General features: G+C 50.8%; 1 protein-coding gene across 1 annotated transcript in view; it reads right to left on the reverse strand.

The window, feature by feature from the left end:
- LOC132407534 (neurogenic locus notch homolog protein 1-like) overlaps positions 1-24,463 on the reverse strand; it is a 100,316-nt gene that overhangs the window by 18,191 nt on the left and 57,662 nt on the right. The window contains exons 10-26 of the mRNA XM_059994215.1: positions 22,275-22,388; positions 21,052-21,285; positions 20,126-20,236; positions 15,701-15,893; positions 14,787-14,932; positions 14,053-14,166; positions 11,724-11,843; positions 10,587-10,739; positions 9,434-9,662; positions 7,402-7,603; positions 6,910-7,063; positions 6,052-6,236; positions 5,299-5,431; positions 4,407-4,664; positions 4,153-4,265; positions 2,589-3,163; positions 866-1,294 (exon numbers count right to left, since the gene is read on the reverse strand). Coding sequence (XP_059850198.1) covers positions 866-1,294; positions 2,589-3,163; positions 4,153-4,265; positions 4,407-4,664; positions 5,299-5,431; positions 6,052-6,236; positions 6,910-7,063; positions 7,402-7,603; positions 9,434-9,662; positions 10,587-10,739; positions 11,724-11,843; positions 14,053-14,166; positions 14,787-14,932; positions 15,701-15,893; positions 20,126-20,236; positions 21,052-21,285; positions 22,275-22,388 — 3,463 coding nt within the window. The remainder of the gene's footprint in view (positions 1-865; positions 1,295-2,588; positions 3,164-4,152; positions 4,266-4,406; positions 4,665-5,298; positions 5,432-6,051; positions 6,237-6,909; positions 7,064-7,401; positions 7,604-9,433; positions 9,663-10,586; positions 10,740-11,723; positions 11,844-14,052; positions 14,167-14,786; positions 14,933-15,700; positions 15,894-20,125; positions 20,237-21,051; positions 21,286-22,274; positions 22,389-24,463) is intronic.

The raw sequence follows: 24,463 nt of genomic DNA on the forward strand, positions 1-24,463 counted from the left end.
ACAAGTCCCTGAGTGGCATGGCCTGAAGGCTGATGGTGCACGGGATCTTCTGCTTCCCTCTGCGTTATAGAAAGAGGCAGGGAGACAGTCAGTGAGGAGCCAATGGAATATTACGGGGATTGTGTTGGATGGGGAGGGTGGAGAAGAGGCTCATATTAATCATCATTGAAATAATAATTAGATAGATAGATGGGCAGATAGGTTTTAGATAGTGAACTGAATATATGGAATAAAGGGAACAGTTCGGTTTAAAAATACATATTTGTTTGGGCAGGTGAGCAGCATACACAGTGACAGGGACCCAGGTTCAATTCCAATGCTATCTGTAAGGAATTTGTACTATCTCCCCCTGTGAGCATGTGGGTTTCCTCTGGGTGCTCCAGTTTCCTCCCACAGTCCAAAAGACATATGGCTTCAAAGGTTAATTGGTCACACGTGTGTAACTGGGTGGGGCGGGCTCACTGGGCCGGAGTTGGTCCTGGTACCGTGCTGTATCTCTAAGTAATAATGCTGAAGTTGGCAGACTGGGCTAAGAAGTACACCTCTACTGGTCTACTGACCCCTTGGTACTGATCGTCACAGAGCAACAGACCCACAGGGTCGCAGTGAGTGCACCAGCCCGGATAAGGCTGAAGCTGGCCTTGCTTGTCTGTCCTGTTAGGTGAGGTCTTTCATTGATTCTATTGTGTCTCCTGTATTTGCTGTGAATGCCTGCAAAAAAATGAATCCCTTAGTTGTATATGGTGGCATACATGTCCGTTGATAATAAATTTACTTTGTACGTTAACCCAGAGGTGAAAAAAGGGACTGACCACTTAGTCAAGAAGGACATAGGATGATTGTAGGGGACAGTATTGGCACTTACCCTTTGACCTCTCGCTCATCCAGCTCCCTGCGGACCCTGGGGTTCACCATTGTGTACAGGGACCGCTTGACAGTCCTGAAGACTCCAGCTACGTGGCTGCCGATATCCTCCAGCGATCTCTTCACGTGTTTCTTGTGTAGCTCTTCCTCATTCCCAAAGTAGGGGAACACCATCTCGTTGCCATCCGCGAGCCTCTTGAACTTGACGTTGGTGTGCAGGACGCGGCTGAGCTCGCGGAGGAAGCTGACCGAGTTGTTTCGCAGCTGCTCGGGGGGTACCAGTACGATGAGCATCAGTGTCCCGTCCGCCAACTTCTCGGGCTTGTCGTTGGCGCAGTCCAGGCCGTCCCACTCGCACTCGATGTTGTTGCATCCCTGGTCGCAGTGTCCATCGCCGTAGTGATCCTTACAGTACTGGTCGTAGAGGGGGCTGGCGCAGGGTGGAGGAGAGGGACAACTCGTTACATGGTGACAGGATCACAGAACCATGTCAACAGCATCCTGTCCCTGAATCCCATTTTGCCATCCCTTCCTGCAGTCCCATCTCACCCATGTGGACCTGGGGCTAGGGTTCCCAACCTGGGGTCCACAGATCCCTCAGTTAACGGTAGGGCTCCATGACACAGAAAAGGTTGGGAATGCCTGGGGTGGGGGGGGGGGGGGATTTCTCCTACCTCAGGGGAAACTCATGAACACACCTATCATTGGCTAAAAAGATGATCCTCGTCATCTGCCAGCCTACCTCATCGTGGCCCCGGCACTTCATCTGTCCACCTGCAACGAACCCGCTCTGTTTTTGTGTCAGTGCACTCAAAGTGCTGGAGAATCTCAGCAGGCCAGGCAGTGGCTATGGAGGGAAAGGAAAGGCTGATGTTTTGGGCCGAAAGCTTTCATCAGGGTGAGTGGGCCACGATGAAGGGTCTCATTCCGAAACATCGACCACTCATTCCCCTCCATGGATGCCGCCTGACCTGCTGAGTTCCTCCAGCATATCGTGTGCGCGTGGCCCAAGATTTCAAGCATCTCTTGTGCCATTACATTCTGTGTTCTGCTTTCCTCTTTTCTACCTCTATGTCCTGATGGGTACGTCTCTACCAAAGGAGGTGAAAGCCACTCCTTCCTTCAGCCAGCCTGCAGGACACCCTTGGGTCACCCGATCAGGGTCACGCAAAGCCACGGGTGCAGCCGGTGCGCTGGTTATGCGACCACTGGCGCCAGGCAGACAACCTCTGACGATAATGGCTGGGGTCACCCGTCTGGTGAAGGCACCGCCCAGAGGAAGGCAATGGCAAACCACTCCTGCAGAAACATTTGCCAAGAACAATCACGGTCACGGAAAGACCGTGACCGCCCACGTCAATACAACACGGCACACGGTGACGACGATGGTGACGGTGTCCTGTCACGTGGAATGCAACAAAAGCTGTCCAGTGTAACCCATCCAACACTAACATCTCCCCTCCCGCTCTACATCTTCCCTCTCTCACTGTAATCTTTTATAACTTTCACTGTACCGCTGCCACAAAACAACAAATTTCACGACACGCAGTGTGCTGGTGACGGTAAACCTGGTTCTGATTATTCTGATGCTCTGTCCCCTTCACTCTTCCTCTCTCCCTTTCCTCACTGATGTTCCTTCCTGGCTTCAGTCCCAGGGACTCCCCAGTCCTTCCTGTCCACCTTGGCGCCCCCAATTCCCCCTGCCCCCCTGCCCTGGTGCTCACTTGCACTGTGACTCCACGTTCTGGCAGTCAAAGCCGTCGTACAGGCAGCCGGCGTTGTTGCAGTGCTCGTCGCATTTCCCGTCGCCGAAGTAGCGCCAGCACTGCAGGGCCTGCGAGCAGTTCTTCCAGGGGTCGTTGAAGTTGAGCGAGCAGTCTCCGCCGTCCCAGTCGCAGGCATGGGTGTTGCAACGAGCCTCACACAGCCGGTTGGCGGCCAGGCGGGAACACTCGGCGACCTCGCAGCCCAGTTCGACGTCGGGGGGCAGGGTGATGTCCTGGCCGCGCCCGCCGCTGAAGTTGTAGTCCAGGATGAAGCACTGCAGCCCGTTGAACTTTTGGGGGCAGCGGCAGCGGTAAAAGGGCTCGGTGGGCGCCCGCTCACAGGTCCCGCCGTTGTAGCAGGGGTTGGGCTCGCAGGGACTGCCGGCTGGCTGCCGGCAGTCGGGTCCCCCTCGGCCTGCGGGGCAGATGCAGTAAGGGGCACCGCCGGGTCTGAGCACGCACGTCCCACCGTTATAGCAGCGCAGGCTCCTGCAGACGCTTGCCTGGTTCTCGCACGAAGCTCCCTCGTAGCCCTGCCAAGGAGAAATGGAGGATGGGGGCTTTCAGTCAAAGGACATGAGGCAAGAACGTATAAAGCCCCACCCCACCCCATGTTTGCAGAGATTCAATCCCGACCTGGAAAGCCAACTGTGTGGAGTTTGCATGATCTCCCTGTGACCCTACAGGTCTCCTCCCAGAGCTTAAAGAAGCATGGATTTGTAAGGTGATCGTGTGGTTGGCCAGAGGCTTTTTCCCAGGGCTGAAATGGCTAACATGAGGGGGCATAATTTTAAGGTGCTGGGGAGTAGGTACAGAGATGTCAGGGGTATTTTTTTTTAACGCAGAGAGTGGCGAGTATGTGGAATGGGCTGCTGGTGGTGGTAGTGGAGGCAGAAACGATAGGGTCTTTTAAGACACTCCTGGGCAGTTACATGGTGCTCAGAAAAACGAAGGGCTATGGGTAACCCTAGGTAATTTCTAAGGTTGGGACACGTTCGGTGCAGCTTTGTGGGCTGAAGGGCCCGTATTGTGCTGTGGGTTTTCTATGACAAGATATCACTGTAAATTGTATCATGAAGTGTGTGTTAGAGATGACTAAGAAATGCAGGTAGGGGAAGGGGGAGGGGAGCAGGAGGAGTTAATAAAGGAAGTTGAGGAAAATTGGTTATCAATGCAGGACTAGTGCCTATGGCTAAGGATTGTGTAGGTCATGAACACTACCACCTCACTATTCGAGGATACACCTCATGAACACTACCTCACTGTTCCTCTTTCATGCTATATATTTACTTTTTATTTTAACTTACAGTAATTTTTAACGCATTGCACGTTACTGCTGCCACAAGCCAACACAATTCACCGTATACCTTCGTGATAAATCCGATCCTGGCCTCTGCCAGTTGACTCTGTGATGCAGCTTACGGGCTGTGAGAACGTGGCAGAGGACGCGTCACAATAAGCGGCCAGGACCACTTGAGGAAAACCTCAGGGTCACCTGCACTTGGGGCGTTGTGGCACTTACCGGGGGGCAGCGGCAGATGTAGCCACGGGCGATGTTGCCGGCAACGGCACAGGTCCCGCCGTTGCGGCAGGGCCGACTTTTACAGCCGTCGAACACTCGCTCACACCGGAGGCCTGGAAGGAGAGTGCAGAGGAAATGGTCGGACAAGAGATGGGCTGCGTTCACCACCTCCTCCCTTCCCCTCTTGTCCCCTGTCCCGCCCGCCCTGCCCCACCCCCCTCTGCCAAATCCTCCCCGTCCCCTCCCCTGCTCACCTGTGTAGCCAGGCCTGCACTCGCAGCGGTAGGCGTTGACCAGCTGGACGCAGTTCTGAGTGCCGCGCGTGTCGCAGGGGTTGGACAGGCACTCATTGACGTCACCCTCGCAGCGCTCGCCCACGAAGCCGGCCGGGCAGATGCAGCTGTAGCTGCCCACGCGGTCCACGCAGCGCCCATGGTTGAAGCAGCGGGGCTCCTGGGTGAGGGAGTCCACTGGGGGGTTGCAGTCGTCCAGGTTAATCTCGCAGTGCACACCTGCGGGAAGAGGGCCAAGGAGTGGCGTCAGGAAGCAGGACGGCTGGCACATGCTCTGGGCCGAGCCACCATAAAAACACTCAGGGACGTACCTGGTTCCGCAGTAATAATCAGAACTCTCTGCACGCCACTGAATGAGGAATTAAATATTATTTCCCCATCTCACCTAAATTCAGCAGTCTCACCAGTATCACCTAAGCCACTCCTGGAGGATTCCCCACTTCCTTCTTTTATCCCCAGCAGCAGGAACAGTCACTTTTCCCATCTGACCTGACTTTGGGGTGTTGGTACTCGATCCCCACTTCTCTTGTCCTCCTTCCCCAAACCAAGGCCATCTGCCATCTGACACTCAATGCTCACACCCAGACCTGGAGGGGTAACTTTAAAAAGTCCCCCATTCCCATCCCACTACCCCAGTCATAACTCTCCCACACTTCTTATCCGTTCTACTGCACGCAGGCTGGCGTCGGGTGGAATAGAGGAGATCTGGAGAAAGGCGGAGAGAAGGCTTATCCATGCCATCGGGGCAGTGACTAAAGAGAGCAGAAGGTCCAGTTTGTCAGCTTTAGAACCGGGGCCTCATGGTGCCCAACGGGATGGAAATCCCAGCAAACCACTTCAAAGCAACTCTTACCTTGTGTGCCCCGGGGGCAGGAGCACTTGAAAGTGTTGGTGAGGTCGATGCAAGTGCCACCATTCTGGCAGGGATGGGAAAGACATTCGTTGATCTCCTCCGAGCAGTTGATTCCGTGATAGCCGGCAACACACTGCAATTGATAGGGGGAGAGAGTGTGGGGGAGGGAGAGGGAGGGAGATATAACAGAGGGGGCAGAGAAAGAGGGAGGGAGAAAGACAAAGGGGGAGTGGGAGAGAAGGGAAGGGAGGTAGAGAGATGGGTGGGGGAGAGAGAGAAGAAAAGAAAGGTAGAGGGGAGAGAGAAGGAGAGAAAGAGGTGAAGGAGAGAGAAAGAGGGACAGAGATATAAGGGAGGGGAGAAAGAGAGAGAGAGAGAGAAAGAGGGGTGGGGATAGAGGGAAGAGAGAAGGAAGAGAGGGGTGAGAGAGCAAAAGAGAGAGAGAGAGAGAGAGAGAGAAAGAAAAACAAGTTTAAAAAACTAATTCTACACAAGGTGTGAGAGCAAAAATCACACCTGGAATATTCCTAGAAACTGGAGAACGGTCACGGAATGCCAATGATGGGAAAAGCTTCACTTCCATAGTGCCCTGGAGCAGAACCATACCATCCCTTGATAATGACCCACAAAAATGGTTGCTTCTGCTAACCCTTGACAAATGGAGCTGGGACACAGATTTTCGACCAGTGCCCTTTGACAGTGACCCCAAAACCCCTGAGCTCACGCCCTGAATTCTGGTCCCAGCCAGCTCACCTCGCACGAGTAGCCGCCCAGGTAGTCGGTACACGTGGCTCCATTTTGGCACGGATTGGGAGTGCACTCATCAACCTGCTCCTCGCAGTAGCTGCCCGTGTAACCGGCCTGGCACTGGCAGCGGTGCGTGTTGCCGGCATCGATGCAGATGCCGCTGTTGCGACAGAGCTGACCCGATTTCACCCCTGCGGATCAGAACATTAACGGGAGAAAGTCAGAGAGAAAGGGTGGGCGGAGATGGGGTGAGCCAATGGTGGCAGGACTGCTGACCATTAATGACAGGGTTCACAGTGACTGTGACCGCTGGTGGTGGTGTGGGTGACAGGGAACCTGCAGGACCTACCCTGCTGCTCGGCAGCCACTTCACAGGACACGCTGGGCACGTGTCTGCAGGTGGTGCCCGTCAAAGCAAGTGAAGCATTTTACTGAATGTTGGTGTGTATGTGAAAAATGGATCAAATAATTTATCTTCATCTGTATGCGGGAGGGCAGGGGGCAGGGCCACCGAAAATAGCTCCATGGTGGACAGTGGCAGGGTCATAGAGAGGGGAGCGGTGTGTATGTGAAGGAGGGAGAAGCTCGGAGAATGTGACCCTGCAAGCGGCCACAGCGAGCGGTCACTGGTGAGTTAAAAATGGTGAGGCATGGACACAGCGATGGGAAGACATTGCTGACCAGAGCTTTGGACACGGGCTGGTGGAGTCACAGTAAGTGGGAGGAGGTTGATGAGGAGAAGGGTGATTGTGGCAATGGGTTGGACAGATGTTCGGCACAGCTTTGTGGGCTGAAGGGCCTGTATTGTGCTGTAGGTATTCTATGGGGAGGAGATTGGTTGGCCAGGGCAGGGCTGGGACCTACCCTGCTGCTTGGCAGCCACTTCACAGGACACGCTGGGCACGTCGCAGTACAGTCCCGTCCAGCTGCTCTGACAGTCGCACCGGTAGGTGGTGCCCGTCTGCCAGCACTTGCCACCGTTCTTGCAGGGTGACGAGTCGCACCAGCGCACCAGGTCCTGGGAAGGGAAAGGGGAGAGAGGGTCAGGGCCTCGCTCATCTGCCTCCCCCCCACCCCTCCCACCGTAACATCAGCCGCCTCCCTCTCCGAGCTCCGGCCGCCACAGAACAGCTTGGCTGACCATTTTGTGAAACATTTAGTAAAATGTCATGCACGTTCATACCAACACCGCCTCCCTTCACCCGTCCTGTGATCATTCCCTATCTGGTCCGTACGGGAAAACAGATCCGGACCCCATCCCCCCCCTCCCTGTCTGGCCACTGGTGGGCAGTCCCGGTGCCTCAGAGCCCCTGGGGTATGAGGGAGGGGGGCGGATTTGGGTGGTCAGGAGTTTACCTGGCAATTGAGTCCAGTGTAGCCCTGGGGACATGTACACTTGTAAGTACCATAGCTGTCTTGACAAGTGCCCCCATGGAGGCAGGGCTTGGAATCGCACTCATTGATGTCGTGCTGGCAGTAGCTGCCCGTGAAGCCAGTCGGGCACAGGCACGTGAAAGTGTTAATTCCGTCCACACAAGTCCCACCATTGAAACAGGAGCTGAGGGAAGGAACCACATTGAATATAGAAACATGCTCTCCGAATCCTGGAGATGGCCATTCAGCCCATCGTGCCTCTGCTCACTCACTGAAAAAGCCTCTTTTTACAATTCCCTTTATTACCAAATCTTAAGTCCCATTCAGACAGCACAACAATTCACTGCCTCAACAATTCTCAACATCACTGTTCAGCTGCCAACCAAATGAAACTAATGTTCTCTCGTAAACGATTCTCCATCCTCACCATCACTTATCAAAACCATCTCATAATTTTGAATACCCATTGGGGTTAACCTATCATTGACCTAAACTTTCTGCCTTTCCCCCTCTAAGATGTTCTTTACAACCTGCTTCTCTGCTCAAATTTCAGGTCTTCTCCTCTCTACTAGTCTAGAAGCCAAGATGGAAAGTCTCCTGCTGACTTAACTCTTTCTCCCTTTCTCACTCTATCCTCTATTTCATGCTCTCACTCTCTCTCTGACATCCTCTTCTCTCTGCTGCCCTCCTCACCCAGCCCTTCCACCACCTCCCTCTCAGACTGTCTCCATATGGATTTAAAAATAGAGGGCTTGGCCGTTCAGCTGAGGATTTAAGAAAGGACTAAAGCTAAGTGGGGTACAACAGTAAAAAGACGAAAAACCAAATCAAATTAAGGAAAAAAATGCAAAATAATAAGGTTAAAATTAAATGCACTGTATCTGAATGTTAGGCGGCCAGTGGTGCAGTGGCATTGGCATTGGTGAATGGTCCCAGGTTCAAATCTGGCCTGGGCTCCTTGCATGCTTTACATCTGTGCTGAGTTGAGCGTTGAGCTGGCAACTTGGCTTCATAAAAATAGATAACCACTAAAGGAGCGGTAAGGTTGTCTCTGGAGGATATTATATATTATATCTGAATGTAAAAGATGTTCATAATACGATGAATGAGTTAATTGCATAATTAGGGAGGAACTGCTTTGGTCTGCTTTGGTCCATTATGGAACTATGGTTATGAGCACAAAGATTTGGAATTAACCTTTAGATGGTGGTTGACACTTAAAGCAGAAATTCCTGGAGCAAACAGCACGGATGAGCTCGGATAACGGGACAGAATTAGGGAATCGTCTCATGATAATTGACCTTCTGGGAAAAAAATGTCAAATGGAGAGGGGACATAATTTAGGCAGAATTATGTGGATTAAGTAAAGCATTTTCACAGGTATGAAAGATGTGTTGGGAAATCAATTTGAAATGTTTCCCTGTAGGAAGACCATGTAAATCATTTGAAGAAATACTTCATAATTCTCATTGAATGTACATTCCACTGAGAAAAGTAATCTATCCATGGCTAACTGAAAAGGCAAAGAACCGTAGATCAATAACAGAGGTTTAAAATGTTGCCAAGAGAAATATATGGATGAGAATTGGGAATATCTTAGACAGCAGGTGGTCAAAAAAAAAACAAGTGGAGGAAACTAAAACTGGGAATAAATTGGGAATAAATTGGTGTGAGATATGAAAAAAGAGATTGTAAGGAAGAGAATAACAGGATTAAATAAAGTCAGTGGTAGGAAAGTTATTTCCTTGTCTTCGCTCATTCTAGCCCTTTCTCCCAAACCCCTATTTCCTCTTACCTCTTACTCTCCTCAATCCACTCTTTCAATATCCCAAACATCTCAGCTCCCCTTACGATCTGTAACCCTCCTCTCAGCCCTTCCTCTGTCTGGCTGCCTCTCTTTCTCTGAGGTGAACTCCCTCTCTCCATTTTGCCTCTCCACCTCTCCTCATTCCTGTCCTTCCCCCATAGCCTCCCTCCTCCATCCTCCCACACCCCATCATCTCCCTGTTCTCACCTCTCCGTGCAGTCAGGGGCATTATTCTCACAGTGCATGCCACCGAAACCCAGCGGACAGGTACAGGTGTAGCTGTTGACGCAGTCTGTGCAGTTGCCGTTGTTTTTGCAGGGGTCACTAGCGCACTCATTGATGTCCACTTCGCACTTGGGGCCTCCAAATCCAGGGAGACAGAGGCACAGGAAGTTGTTCACACCATCGGAGCAGGAACCTCCATTGTGGCACGGATCTATCATGGGGTGAACGGAGAAGTTACTCCCGGCCGTCACCAATCGACGGCACCCTTTGCAGAATAAAACACCCAAGTCACTTTTATTGTCATTTCGACCGTAACTGCTGGTACAGTACACAGTAAAAATGAGACAACGTTTTTTCAGTATCATGGTGTTACATGACACAATACAAAAACTAGACTGAACTACATAAAAAACACAGAACAAAACTACACTAGACTACAGACCTACCCAGGACTGCATAAAGTGCACAAAACAGTGCACGCATTACAATAAATAATAAACAGGACAATAGGGCAGGAAGGTATCAGTCCAGGCTCTGGGTATTGAGGGGCCTGATAGCTTGGGGGAAGAAACTGTTAGTTATATCTGGTCGTGAGAGCCCAAATGCTTCGGTGCCTTTTACCAGACGACAGGAAAATAAACTAAATTCGTCGGTGAACCAAACAAGCATGTGATCAAAGGCCTGGTCATAGGATGGTAATGAGGGAGTGCCACATTGCTGGTGAGGTAGTACCGAACTCAGGAAGCTCTATCCATGTTCCAGAGAGTTACAGCGTCTAAATTGCAGAGGCTGGCACAGTCGGGTGTGTGTCGTAACAGTCGGGCAGTTCTGATTTGTCATGAGGTCAGTGGTGTGGTGTGACATTATTGTGGTAGTGCTCAGAGAGTCTGCTATCTCATCTGGGTGAAAGGTCAAACCACTACTCTCATTGCCCTCTCAGTTGATTGTAGAACGTCCAAGGCATTACCGCACGAGTTCCCCCACTGAGCCTCGTGTCAGGATCCAATTCCTTATCACTTCTTGTAAGAGTCCCTGTTCCTGCACCTCCCTTTCTATCCATGTCCCTCACTCCCCCTCCCTCTCCCTACGTCCTCATTCTGCCGCTCAGTCTTTCAGTCCCTCTCACTCCACTTACTGGGCTGGCAGTCGTCCACGTCAGTTTCACACGTGGTCCCGGTGTAGCCCTGACGGCAGGTGCACAGGAATCCGCCCATCGAGTTTTGACACATGGCACCGTTCTGACAGGGGCTCTTCACACACTCGTTCACATCCTTTTCACAGGTCTGGCCTGCAGAGAGAAGGAATCCACTCATTAGCTGCATGAAATTTTACTGCCTGACTGGCACGTGCAACAGACTATCTTGACTGCAATTTTTTAAAAAAAATATTCATTTCTTTTTTAGGGGGGCTTGTTATTAGTAGCAAAATCTGCACTTTGAGAAGGTGATGGTGAGACACATAGTGGTTGCTAGGACATTTCCAAAGGATTTAAGAATCGGTTACACAGGACAACTCTGGAGTCAGGTCTCAGATCTCCACCCTGGAGCGTATCAGTGAACTGGATGGGCTTTAGTAACATTGTCACTCAGGGTCACGGTCACCTGTGCAATCTTCATTCTAATTCTTGTTCCCAACTCCAGATAATTAAGTGTGTTTAAATGCCATAGTCGCTGTGCTGAGGTTTGAATAGACTTGAGGTTTTTGGTCCACACCACGTAACAGACTGAATGTGAAGCTGCGTGTGTGAAGAGCCTGTTTTGAGACAGATGCTCTGGGCTTTGATGTGTAGACATTCTGGCTATGGCACTGTGTGTATGGTATACTCCGTGCTGATGGTCTGTCTGTGGCGCCCCTTCTAGGCCGGCATGGTAGCGCAGTGGTTAGCACGACGCTTTATAATACCAGCGACCTGGGTTCAATTCCCGCCGCTGCCTCAGAGGAGTCTGTACGTTCTCCCTGTGACTGTGTGGGTTTCTCCGGGTGCTCCGGTTTCCTCCCACAATCTAAAGACATACTGGTTGGTTGGTTAGTCAGTCATTGTAAATTGTTCTGTTATTAGGCAAGGGTTAAATCTGGGGTTCCTGGGCAGCACGGCCTGCTCTGTATACTGCGTGTGTTGCTCTGCGTGTGACACGGCATGCCAGGCGCTCCGTGTATGACGTGTTGTGTGCCTGTGTGTGTGTAATACTTCATGCTTATTGCTCTGTACACACTACTCCACTCCGCGCTGAAAGCTTTGTGTGTGACAGATCTCACGCGGCACGCCACTCACCTTGCCATCCCTCCGGGCAGCCACATGAGAAGTTCTCGTAATCCTCGGACTCGTGGCAGACGCCACCGTTTTTGCAGGGCTGGCTGGCGCAGGGAGCCAGGACATCCTCACAGTTCACACCTGCACACGAGGGGAAGCATCATTAGGACTCCCGGACGAGAAGTGCAAACAGTGTTGGACGTGCGCTCTTGTGAGTGTGTTCAGCAGCTGCTCAGTTAGTGAGGAGGACAAGACGAATGGGGTGGCCATCTTGAAACCCTACGACCTCATTCGCACAGGTTTACTCTGTGTGATTCTCTCAGGCTTTATCAGTTTGCTTGTTAACAACGGGCAAATTGACTCTCACTGGGGATGGATCCCGTGCACACTGCCCCTCCGTGGAGTGGGGGGGGGGATAGGTCCCACAGGAGTTGCCCGCCAATGCAGCCAACCCTCCACCAGGGGTCAGCAGTCACTGGACTGGGAACAGAAGCAGAGCTTCCATTTATTTTGGCCTGAACTTGGACCCCAAGTCTATGCGCCACAGTACAGTCCCCACTGTACTGTGGGGACTGGGGATGAAATGATTCTTGAATATTAATTTATATTTTTTGTAGGGTTAAAACTTCCAAAGCTGAGGTTTCTCTTCTTTTGTTGTGTAATATGATTGCCGACCTTTCCCTCAATAGGTTTCCAGGGAAACCCAGCAGAGACAGGAAGGGTGACGCCATTTCCAGCGATTGTTCCCCCTGCACCAGTGTTTCCAGAGAGCAGGAAGCCAGCTATCAACAGCTCCTCATGAGTAGGCCCCTCACCAGGAAACTGGCTCACTGTTTGTTCAGCTTGGACCAGTCTCAGCCCCCCACTCCTCTCTGGACCCAGCCTTCCAGTGCAAATTGAAAGCTTTTCGGATGCTTCATGTTTGGGGCGGAGGCGGCGGAACTGGAGACGCCCTAGAAATGATTAGCTCACCGAGAACCTGGGGCTCTTCAGTTCCTAAACAGAAAGAGACTACGGCGTCAGCCCTGCCATAATCCGCCTGACTTTCATCCCCGAGTCAGGAGCTGACATGAAACTTATATCTGGGCTGGCATTTCTGACAGATGAGACATTACACTAAGACCACCCCACCTACTCTTCAATAGACTTTAAAAAGATTCCTGACACAGAGAAGTTTCACCAGGATGTTTGCCTGGATAGTTGGACCTCAGAGACCGGATAATCAGTTTGTGCGTGTCACTCTGGATGAACCAAGATTGGTTCCCTCGAGCAGAGGAGGCTGAGGGACAAGGCCATGAAGGTATACAAGATTATGAAAGGCATACATAGAGTCGATAATCAGAACTTTCTCCTGTAGTCTGGCATAGGTTTGAGGTTTTTAACAGTGTATCTTGGCCTGGTCTAATAACCAGAGAATGTTATCAATACCATCCAATATAGGAGCAGTATTAGGTCATTTGGTCCATCAAATTTGTTCTGCCATTTGATTATACCTGATTTATTTTCCCTCTCAACCCCATTCTCCTGACTTCTCCCTGTAACATTTGACACCCTTACTAATTAAGAACTGTCAAACTCCATGTTAAATATACCCAGTGACCTGGCCTCCATGGCCAGCTGTGGCAATAAATTCCAGCTAAAGAAATTCCTCCTCATTTCCGTTCTGAAGAGATTCCTTCTATCTGAGGCTATGCTCTCTGGTTCTAGGCTCTCACACTATTGGAAACATCCTCGCCCTGTCCACTCTATCAAGACCCTTCACTGTTCAGTAGGTTTCAATGTGATTCCTCCCTAATCTTCTAAGCTCCAGCAAATCCAGGCCCACAGCTATCAAGCACTCCTCATACATTAACCCTTTCATTCCTGGGTCTTGTCCAATGACAGCACATCCGATACGGGGCCCAAAACCATTCACAATACTCCGAAGCAGCAGCAACAGCTCCAGTCCCTGACACAGTCTTCTAACTTGAAAATGACCCTTTTATTCAAAGTTTCATCAGTGATCTAATCTTCAGCTCATGCCATTAGGTTTTTCCCCCAAGTCCCTCGTTTGGTGCCTTATCTTAAAGTTCCAACACACCACATATGATGCAGTAGGTGATGCAGTAGAGTTAGTAGTTAGCAGTAAACCTATGGCAGTGACATAACTGGCTGTAGTGTAGTGGCATCATCACCAGACTGCAAAGTGAATGGTCCCGGGTTCAAATCCGGCCTGCTCCTTGCAACTCAGCCTCGTAAAAAAACAGTCAAATGCTACAGAAACAGAGGGGGCAAAAGCCTCCCGATGCATCACAAGGCGCAGAAGGGAACAACAACAACTACAGCGACAGCACCTGGCTGAGTGTCTCACCTGTGTACGGCAAGATGCAGATGCACTTGTACCCGGCCACATCATCGATGCAGCTTCCCTGATTCAGGCACGGGTTGGACGCACACTCATTGATGTTTGTCTGACAATTGGGACCTGAAGGAGGAAGGAATACATCAGTACCGAAACCACACAGAACAACAGAGAGACAGAGAGGAAAAGAAGAGATACAGAGTGAAGTGAAAAAGAGAATGAGAAAGGAAGACCGCAGACAAAATGAGAAGAAAGAAAGAAAAAGATGGGGAAGTGTACAAGGAAAGAATAGATGAGAGACAGGGAAGAACATAAGAGGCAATGTGTATGTGACCAATTAACCCACCAACCCAACTGTTTTTCGTGTGAAGGAGGAGACTGAAGCACCCAAAGGAAAAGAGGGTACAAACTCCTTACAGACAGTGCCAGGAATTGAACCCATGTCACAGGCACTATAATGGAGTTACACTACGCACTATGCTCCCGTGCCGCTCCTAAACTGAAAATGAACAATCCTTTTAGGATCGGTCTCATACAGGAAAGTGAAAAATTTAAAACGAGATTAGGAGAACGATAGAGAGAGACAGGTTCATTCACAGAACTCCACAGTGCTGTGTTGTACACACACCGCCCTCCCTGTCCGGGGTCCCAGACGAGGAACGTGTCCGGGAACGAGGGATACTGAGAGTACTATCCTCTGGTCTGTAATTCTCAGCAGAGAGCCTCCCTGTGCTCGTTCCTACCTCTGAAGCCGGGCCGGCAGTCGCACAGGTAGCCATTGTTCATGTCCCGACATGTGCCGCCATTGACACAGGGGAGAGACTCACACTCGTTGACGTTCAGGTCACAGTTCATGCCTGTCCAGCCGGGGTCGCACTTGCAGCTGTACCTGTCAGGCAGAAGAACAGAGTCAGTTCGACAGCACAATCTCACCAGACCCTCCATAGGTACAGAGGAAAGGCCCCACTGCGCACCACAGGGCATGGCAGCAGAGACGGGTTTCACACACGTCCCTGTCAAACGTTCCCACACCCAGGTAAGATTAGAGGTAATCTTATGGAAGACATGTAAGATAGAACAGGTAAGATTACAGGTAATCTTGGGCAAAACAGGTAAGACTGCAGGTAATCTGAGGTAAAACAGGTAAGATAAAGCAGATAAGATTACAGGTAATCTTGGGTAAAACAGGTGAGATAGAGAATAAAATTTCCCCTGGAATTTCCATCAAACACAACCATGGCAGGTACAACACTGATTAGGTAGAGATGAGAGCTCCTTCTACGTGGTCCCATCAAAGACCGTAGGGATTAGATACCCAGTAAAACTCCCTCTACAGGGTCCCTTTAAACACCCCTGTGGTAGAAATAGCAAGGTTTGGATACCACGCACACAATCATCCATACATACCATTACACATCCCCAGGGCTGGGGCAACACTGGTTAGAGACAGAGTATGGCTCTCCCTACATGTTTCATAGATTTGGTAGCAAAGGTGATTTGGGTTTGATACCGAGTAAACGTCCTTCCACACACCAGCCCAGACATTACCAGACTCAGGCAAGTGCAGGTCAGGTACAAACTAAAGCTCCCCCCTTACCTCATCCCCCTCCCCGTTCACCCTATCGTCCATCCACCCATATGGTCGAAGAGTACGCACCCATTGAGGTCATCCCTGCACTCCCCGTGGATGCAGGGGTTACTGTTACACTCATTGACCTCAGAGAAGCACACCAAGTCATGATAACCCTCCGGGCAGATGCATGTAAAGCCATTGATATCATCCTTGCAAGTTCCTCCATTGTGACAAGGATTTGACGCACACTCGTCAATGTTAATGTTACACATCGGTCCTGGAATGCACAATCAAAACATTAAAAATAACAAGGACAGTAGTGAATATATGAATATTAATCAGGACATGATGCTAAAATATGCATATTAACCTCATTGTGGTGAATACATGAATATTAATAAAGGTATTACAATGAAGGCATGAATACAAATGAGGATCATCACAGCAAATAAATGAATGGTATTAAAGGAAAGAAGTGCACATTTTTCGATGTGGGAATGAGGTGGCAGCAAGTGTCACAGAGTCCTGCAGATGCACAGTATGACACTCATACAGCAAAGGATCAAACCCTTTACCAAGGGAGGTCAGGTTGTGTGCTGGAGAGGGAGCCAGGCCAGACAGCTTCCCAAACAACAGGTCAGTGAGGGGAGTCTGGGAGCAGGCCGAGAGTGGGATTTATCGAAAGAATCCCACAGCTTGCAGCAAAGAGGGAAAATAGGGCAGGGGAAAAAACACACACACACACACACACACACACACACACAGAGCCGGACATCTCCTCAGGAAGGCACAAAAACTTCTATGGTTACCGAAGTATTTTCTTCTTGTCACTGTTATAGAGGATAGCAAGCCTAGAATCACCACACAAGAAGGGGACTGGGAGAAAGGGTCAGGGGTTAGTATGGGAGGTGGGGTAGCAGTTAGTGTGCGAGAGAGATCAGAGGTTAATGTGAGGGCATGATTGGGAGTTAATGTGGTGGGGGGTTTGTCATTAGTGTGGGAGGGGTGTTGGTAGTTAGTGTGGGAGAAGGGTGTGTGGGAGAGGGGTGGGTGGGACCCGTCTCCCAGTGAGGGTCAGTGTGTGTGGGACCCGTCCCCCAGTGAGGGTCAGTGTGTGTGGGACCCGTCTCCCAGTGAGGGTCAGTGTGTGTGGGACCCGTCCCCCAGTGAGGGTCAGTGTGTGTGGGACCCGTCTCCCAGTGAGGGTCAGTGTGTGTGGGACCTGTCTCCCTGTGAGGGTCAGTGTGTGTGGGACCCATCCCACAAGGAGGGTCAGTGTGTGTGGGACCCGTCCCACAGTGAGGGTCAGTGTGTGTAGAACCCGTCCCCCAGTGAGGGTCAGTGTGTGTGGGATCCATCCCCCAGTGAGGATCAGTGTGTGTGGGACCCGTCTCCCAGTGAGGGTCAGTGTGTGTGGGACCCGTCCCCCAGTGAGGGTCAGTGTGTGTGGGACCCGTCTCCCAGTGAGGGTCAGTGTGTGTGGGACCCGTCCCCCAGTGAGGGTCAGTGTGTGTGGGACCCGTCTCCCAGTGAGGGTCAGTGTGTGTGGGACCTGTCTCCCTGTGAGGGTCAGTGTGTGTGGGACCCGTCCCCCAGTGAGGATCAGTGTGTGTGGGACCCGTCCCCCAGTGAGGGTCAGTGTGTGTGGGACCCGTCCCCAGTGAGAGTCAGTGTGTGTGGGACCTGTCTCCCAGTGAGGGTCAGTGTGTGTGGGACCCGTCTCCCAGTGAGGGTCAGTGTGTGTGGGACCCGTCCCCCAGTGAGGGTCAGTGTGTGTGGGACCCGTCCCACAGTGAGGGTCAGTGTGTGTAGAACCCGTCCCCCAGTGAGGGTCAGTGTGTGTGGGACCCATCCCCCAGTGAGGATCAGTGTGTGTGGGACCCGTCTCCCAGTGAGGGTCAGTGTGTGTAGAACCCGTCCCCCAGTGAGGGTCAGTGTGTGTGGGACCCATCCCCCAGTGAGGATCAGTGTGTGTGGGACCCGTCTCCCAGTGAGGGTCAGTGTGTGTGGGACCCGTCCCCCAGTGAGGGTCAGTGTGTGTGGGACCCATCTCCCAGTGAGGGTCAGTGTGTGTGGGACCCGTCCCCCAGTGAGGGTCAGTGTGTGTGGGACCCGTCTCCCAGTGAGGGTCAGTGTGTGTGGGACCCATCCCACAAGGAGGGTCAGTGTGTGTGGGACCCGTCCCACCTTGAGGGTCAGTGTGTGTAGAACCCATCCCCCAGTGAGGATCAGTGTGTGTGGGACCCGTCCCCCAGTGAGGATCAGTGTGTGTGGGACCTGTCCCCAGTGAGAGTCAGTGTGTGTGGGACCTGTCTCCCAGTGAGGGTCAGTGTGTGTGGGACCCATCTCCCAGTGAGGGTCAGTGTGTGTGGGACCCGTCCCCCAGTGAGGGTCAGTGTGTGTGGGACCCGTCCCACAGGGAGGGTCAGTGTGTGTGGGACCCGTCCCCCAGTGAGGGTCAGTGTGTGTGGGACCCGTCCCCCAGTGAGGGTCAGTGTGTGTGTGACCCATCCCCCAGTGAGGGTCAGTGTCTACAAAAGGAAGATGTTTAGGACAGAAAGAGGACTGTTTCAGTCCTGTTCCTTCTCAACATTTCCAATTTAGACTTCAACAATGCCATTCCGTGACGGATTCAGCACTGAGCTGATGTGAAATGACTCCCTTTAGAATTAAATCTCTCCTCAACTCCGAAACAAAGAAACAACATTCAAGACCTGGGTTTTCTCAGATTACGGGCTTGTCTTGTGCTTCACTTGCCCCAGATCTTTGAAAGCAGGACTGGTGGAGTGGTTTGGCCCTGAAACCCAATCCAACAGATGGGCTGCTGCTGAATAATGGGCGCTTTATTGAAAAGTCAGCCTCCCTCCTCAGCGGCAGCTGTACCCGGTCCTCAGGCCTCACAGCCTCTGGGCGCCCTGTGAGTCAGGTGCTGTAGTTTGGTGGGTGGGGGAGGCTGACCGAATCTCCCCATTCCAAAGGGAGAGTGAGAGAAGGAGGGAGGGGGAAGAGAGACAGTAAAAGGTCAGCGTGTGGAGGGGGATGCAGGAAAGGGAGACAGAGCCAGTGTGAGTGTGAGCGTGCACTTGTGCTGGGAGAAGGAACACGATACTCCTGAGATTCAGTGAGCTCGGCCTGACTGATGACAGTCACTCTTTTCACTCCAGCTCCTCTGCTTACCTGCTCCCATTGACTGGGCCTGGGCAGAGCCCTGGTTGCTCTGGCAACGCCAACTCAAGAGTTCTCACTCAGCCTTTTGGCCTAGTAAAGTGGCACTTAAGTTTCCCCAATTAGCGGGCACCCTCCTTAAAGGGGCGGGTGTGAGGCCCAGAGAACCAGAGCAGCCAAAGGCCATGAACTCAATTTGGCCGAGTTGGTCGGGCATGCCCAAAGAGAAGGGTGTTTGTGTCTTGCCATTCAGAAAGTGGCGAAATGTCCATAGGGAGGCCAAATGCAGAGGTCAAGGGGAATGAGATGTACTGGGGGGGGGGGGTGTAAAATAGTGGGGTGATAATACGGAGGGGTTTGTGTGTTATGAGACAGGGGTCAAGAATGGATTCTGAGATACCAGGAAGTTTTAGGGTGAGGGGTAATTAGAATGAGGATGGGGTTAGAGGATTGTGAATGAGGAACGAAGGAACGGGGTTAAGGAGGTTTTGACCCAAAATGTCAACAGACTGCCAATTTTCACCACAGATGCTGCTTAATTTGCTGAGTTCTTCCAGAAGTTTATTTTTCACTCCAGATTTCATCATCTGCAGCTGCTTGTGTCTCCACAGTTTGATGGGATTGTTCTAAGAACTAACACGGCTTGATGGGCTGAACAGCCTCCTATGTCACTTGGAAACAGAGAGGTTCATGTTCCCACTTACTCAGAGGCTAGCGACCAGCTGTAGGTTGCTCAGACTCAGCATTAGCTTACAGGGAACGTAATAGGAGACAAAATCTCTTTCAACAAACGTGAAACTCCGGCCTGGATTAATGACTGAGAAATGTTGCAGAAATGCGTTGGAGTTCAAAGGACTGGTCAGCAAGAGGTTTTGCAGTGCTTGCCAGGTGGGTTAGAAGTGGTACTTCAGGGTAGCGTCAGCAACACTCATACTATGAGGCTAAGGTGGTGAAACAGAACTGGAGAGCGCACAACAGTGAGGTCACACAAAGTTTCACCTCCACCCATGTGGAGTATCAGGACAAAAGTTTTGATCAAAGTGCTGCATTCCAAAGAGCACCTTAAAGGAGAAAAGAGGTGGAGAGGTTGAGGGAGGGAATTCCCAGGGAGCCTGTGGTATTGCCGATAAAGGCAAGGATTCGGTCAAGTGCCGGAGTTCTCGGAGGCTGGGAGAGTGGGTGAGCTGCTGCTGTGTGTGAGCATGTTATGGGAAATGAAGTTCTGGATGAACTGAGACGGGGGGCTCGCTCAGAGAGGACTGGAACACAGTTAACAAGTTACGGACAAAGGTTTCAGCACTGGATGAGCAGAGGGAGTGTTCCAGGGGTGAAAATTGGCCTTACCAGTGTAACCCATCTCACAGACACAGTCGTAGCTGTTAATCTGATCAATGCAATTGCCATATTCACAGGGGTTGCTGGCACAGTCATCCAAGTTTGTTTCACAGTTTTCACCTGTGGGTAAATAATACAATAACTAAACTTTATGAAACTTGATCATCCAACAACACAATGGAAAACTGAGAACCTAAGAAACTTTCAATTCAAAGCAAGAAAGAGCTGCATTTCGATAGCACCTTTCACAGCATCAGCATACCTACTGCCTCTCCCTTCAGTTCTTTCCTCTAGGAAAGGAGGCAGGCATTTCAAATTCAACAAGATCCCGCAAACAAAATGAGATTGTGATCTGAGTAACTTTGAAGGTAACACGAGTGAATCTGCAGATGCTGGAAATAAATAAAAACACAAAATGCTGGCAGAACTCAGCAGGCCAGACAGCATCTATGGGAGAGGTAGTGACGATGTTTCGGCCTGCTGAATTCTGCCGGCATTTTGTGTTTTTAACTGTTTGAAGGTTTTGCCTGAAGTCCGAGTGTTGGCTGCAACGTGAGAGGACACACGAGAGAGAACACAGGGAATAGGAAGGTGTCTGTTTTTTGGGAAGAGAATGGTGGATAGGGAACTATGGATCTGCTGGCAAAAAGGTTTGTGAGTGAGCAGTAAGAGAGAGAGAAAAGGAAAAGTGGGGAGAGGAGAGAATGGGAAAAGAGAAAGGGAGAGAGATAGAAGGGGAGAGAGGAGAGATGAGAAGAGATAGAAAGGGGAGAGAGAAAGGGGAGAGAGAAAGGGGGAGAGAGGAATTGGAGAGATAAGAGAGCGAAAGGGAAAATAAAGTCTTGACAGAAAACTGAGAAAAGTGAAAAAGGAGCAAAAGGAGAAAGGGATGAAGAGAGAGGAGGGGCAAAATAGCAAGAGAAAGAGATCATTACCTGAGGTCCCCTTGAGGCAGGAGCACGTGTAGCCATCCACCTTGTCCTGGCAGGTGCCGCCGTGCTGGCAGGGTTGGCTCTGGCACTCATTGATGTTGATGTCACAGACACGGCCCGTGTAGCCCGCAAAACACACACAGTTAAAGGTTGCAATGGCATCCTTGCACGTCCCATAGTGACAGGGATCCTGCTCACACTCATTGATGTCAGTCTCACAAAGAGTGCCGGTAAAACCTGGAGCAGAGCAAAAAATCAATCAACCATAAAGGCAGAGAACATCAGGAGAGAGAGAGAGACAGAGCAAGACAGAGAGAGGGGAGAGACAGACAGAGAGAGACAGAGACAGAGACACAGAGAGAGAGAGAGAGAGAGAGAGAGAGAGAGAGAGAGAGAGAGAGAGAGTGAGTGGGGGGAGGGGGGAGAGAGAGAGACAGAGAAGAGACAGAGCAAGACAGAGAGAGGGGAGAGACAGAGAGAGAGAGAGAGACAGAGACAGAGAGAGAGAGAGAGAGAGAGAGAGAGAGAGTGAGTGGGGGGAGGGGGGGGAGAGAGAGACAGAGAAGAGACAGAGCAAGACAGAGAGAGGGGAGAGACAGAGAGAGAGAGAGAGAGAGAGAGAGAGAAAGAGAAATAGAGAGAGAGAGAAAGACAGAGAAAGAGACAGACAGACAGACAGAGAGACAGAGAGAGATGGGGAAAGAGCCAGAGGACAGACAACACCAGTGCGTGTATACACAAGCACAGACATACACACACACATGCACACACACGTGCACATGCCCACACACACACACACACACACGCAAGCACATTTTGTACATACACACAGGCAGGTAGACCACACACTGAATCACACACGTGTAAATGCACGCAGGCAGGTAAACCACAATATGCATATATTCCTGTGATGGGCCTCCGCTTACATCAGAAACCAACAATGTTCATTAATGAAGAATTAAAGCGAGCTTCAATTTATTAGGCGGAAGCTCTGACGACACAGCAGAGGCCCACAGAGCAGAAAAACCGGGCAGGAAGTCGCTGGGGAGAGAAGGTCTAACCAGACATGATAAGGTGAGATGAAGTTTGGAGAGCGAAGCAAAGGCAAATCTGAGGGGGGAGGGGGAGGGGCAGGGAGGAGGGCAGAGGGAGCATCAGAGCGACTCGCTGCTCAGACAGGATGGAAGGTGAGGATAAACAAGGAGATGAGGAGCCTGAGTACTGACCTTCCAAGCATTCACAGTGATATTTATTTGGTCCGTCGACACACCTGGCCGCGTTCTTGCAGGGTGTGCTTGCACACTCGTCCACGTCGATCTGACACAAGTTACCATTGAACCCTGAGGAGTTAACAAGGAACTGGGTGACCGGGCCAGAAATGAGACAGGATTTTGCATTGGGTATTGATACAGGATACCAAAGGATGGGTGAGAGAGGAGAGAGGTGCTTTAAGACTTAAGAAGTACTGGAGGAAGAGGTTCACTAGTTGAGTCTAAGGAGGAATCTTATGATGGGGAAGGAGGTAAGTAGGTCAATTTATGCAGTCGAACCAGAGTATTCTCATCACTGTAAGAAGCAGAAACACACGAAAATCTGCAGCTGCTGGAAATCCAGAGCAACACACACAAAATGCTGGAGGAACTCAGCAGGCCAGCAGGAAGGGTCTTGGCCTGAAATGTCAACTGTTTTATTCATTTCCATAAACGCTCCCTGACCTTCTAAGTTCTTGCAGCATTTTGTGTGTGTTGCTCCGAGATGCATGGCAATTCGGAGCAAACTTTGCAACATAGAACCTGAAACAGCAGTGTCCCTGAACTTCACACCTGTCTGGTACTTACTCTCACACATAAAGTTGTCAGTCTCCATTCAGATCACATTTCACTTCCAGTGAGTGTGTGTGTCTGTGTGTGTGTATGCGTATCTCTGTGTGTGTGTGTATCTGTTTGTCTGTATTCATGTGTATGTGTGTATCTGTGTGTGTATATCTGTGTGCCTGTAACTGTGTGTGTGTGTTTCTCTGTGTGTGAATGTGTGTGTATCTGTGTGTGTGTATGAGTGTGTGTATAAGTGTGTGTGTGTGTGTGTGTATCTGTGTGTGAGTGTGTGTGTGAGTATCTGTGTGTGTGTATCTGTGTACGAGTGTGAGTGTGTGTATCTCTATGTGTGAGAGTGTGTGAGTATCTGTGTACGAGTGTGTGAGTGTGTGTATCTCTATGTGTGAGAGTGTGTGAGTATCTGTGTACGAGTGTGTGAGTGTGTGTATCTCTATGTGTGAGAGTGTGTGAGTATCTGTGTGTGTGTGTGACTGACTGAGCAGTGGGGCTGGGGAATGGTTGACTCCGGACATCAGCTGCCGAAGAGTGTGCGGCCTCTCCAGCTGCTCTGGGAGAAAGGGCTACTCGAGGTCGCTTTTCTGAGGCAGCATTTCCCAGTTGTGCGGTGGGGGCTCCATGGTTACTGAGAATGGCAAGTTGAATGGTCCTGACCTCACACTGACACCAGCCATTGACAGCCAGCGTCCCTGAACTTCACAACTCCCTGCCATTCGCTCCTGGTACACAAAGCCCTCAGACTCCATTCAGACCACGGTTCATTTCCTATTGCACGTTTTGTTCAGCAACAGCCTTCCTCATTCTTCAATCAGCTTCCAGAATTCCTCCACTGCCTCTTGCCCTCCACCTATTCCTCCTCAACTCTTCCCTCTTCACTATTTCCTAAGAATCTCCTCTACCACAAAACCTGACTTCCTTCTCTTTTTCTCCTTTCTTCCTCACTTTAACTCACAATCAGATGCAGCCCGTTAACCCACTCCTTCTATCAAGCTCATCCCCCAGTGGGGGTCAGTGTGTGTGTGGGACCCATCCCCCAGTGAGGGTCAGTGTGTGTGGGACCCGTCTCCCAGTGAGGGTCAGTGTGTGTGTGGGACCCATCTCCCATTGAGGGTCAGTGTGTGTGTGGGACCCATCCCCAGTGAGGGTCAGTGTGTGTGGGACCCATCCCCCAGTGAGGGTCAGTGTGTGTGTGGGACCCATTCTCAGTGAGGGTCAGTGTGTGGGGGACCCGTCGCCCAGTGAGGAGCAGTGTGTTGGGGCCTTACTACATTGAAATGTTGAGCAGAGTTCATCTTTACCTTATTAAAATGTGGTACAGGTTTGATGATTGGTATTGTATTGGCATTCTTTTTGTTGTGTTGTTTTTCTTGTATACATTTGCTGGTCTGTACGTTTGTTAAGGAGTTGAGAGGCGAAGGAGAAAATGCGTTATAAATAACAGCTTCAATCTGCTTTTAAAGTTAGAACAGAGAGGGGTGCCTATAGAGTGCCAGGAGTAGACCTGATGCAAGTCCCTCAGTCTGATAATCAATGTATTGGGCACACTCAAGCATTTTATCAGAAAGATGACTGGACTTTTTTTA

The sequence above is a fragment of the Hypanus sabinus genome, chromosome 18, assembly GCF_030144855.1.
Source record: "Hypanus sabinus isolate sHypSab1 chromosome 18, sHypSab1.hap1, whole genome shotgun sequence".
Classification (NCBI taxonomy): Eukaryota; Metazoa; Chordata; class Chondrichthyes; order Myliobatiformes; family Dasyatidae; genus Hypanus; species Hypanus sabinus.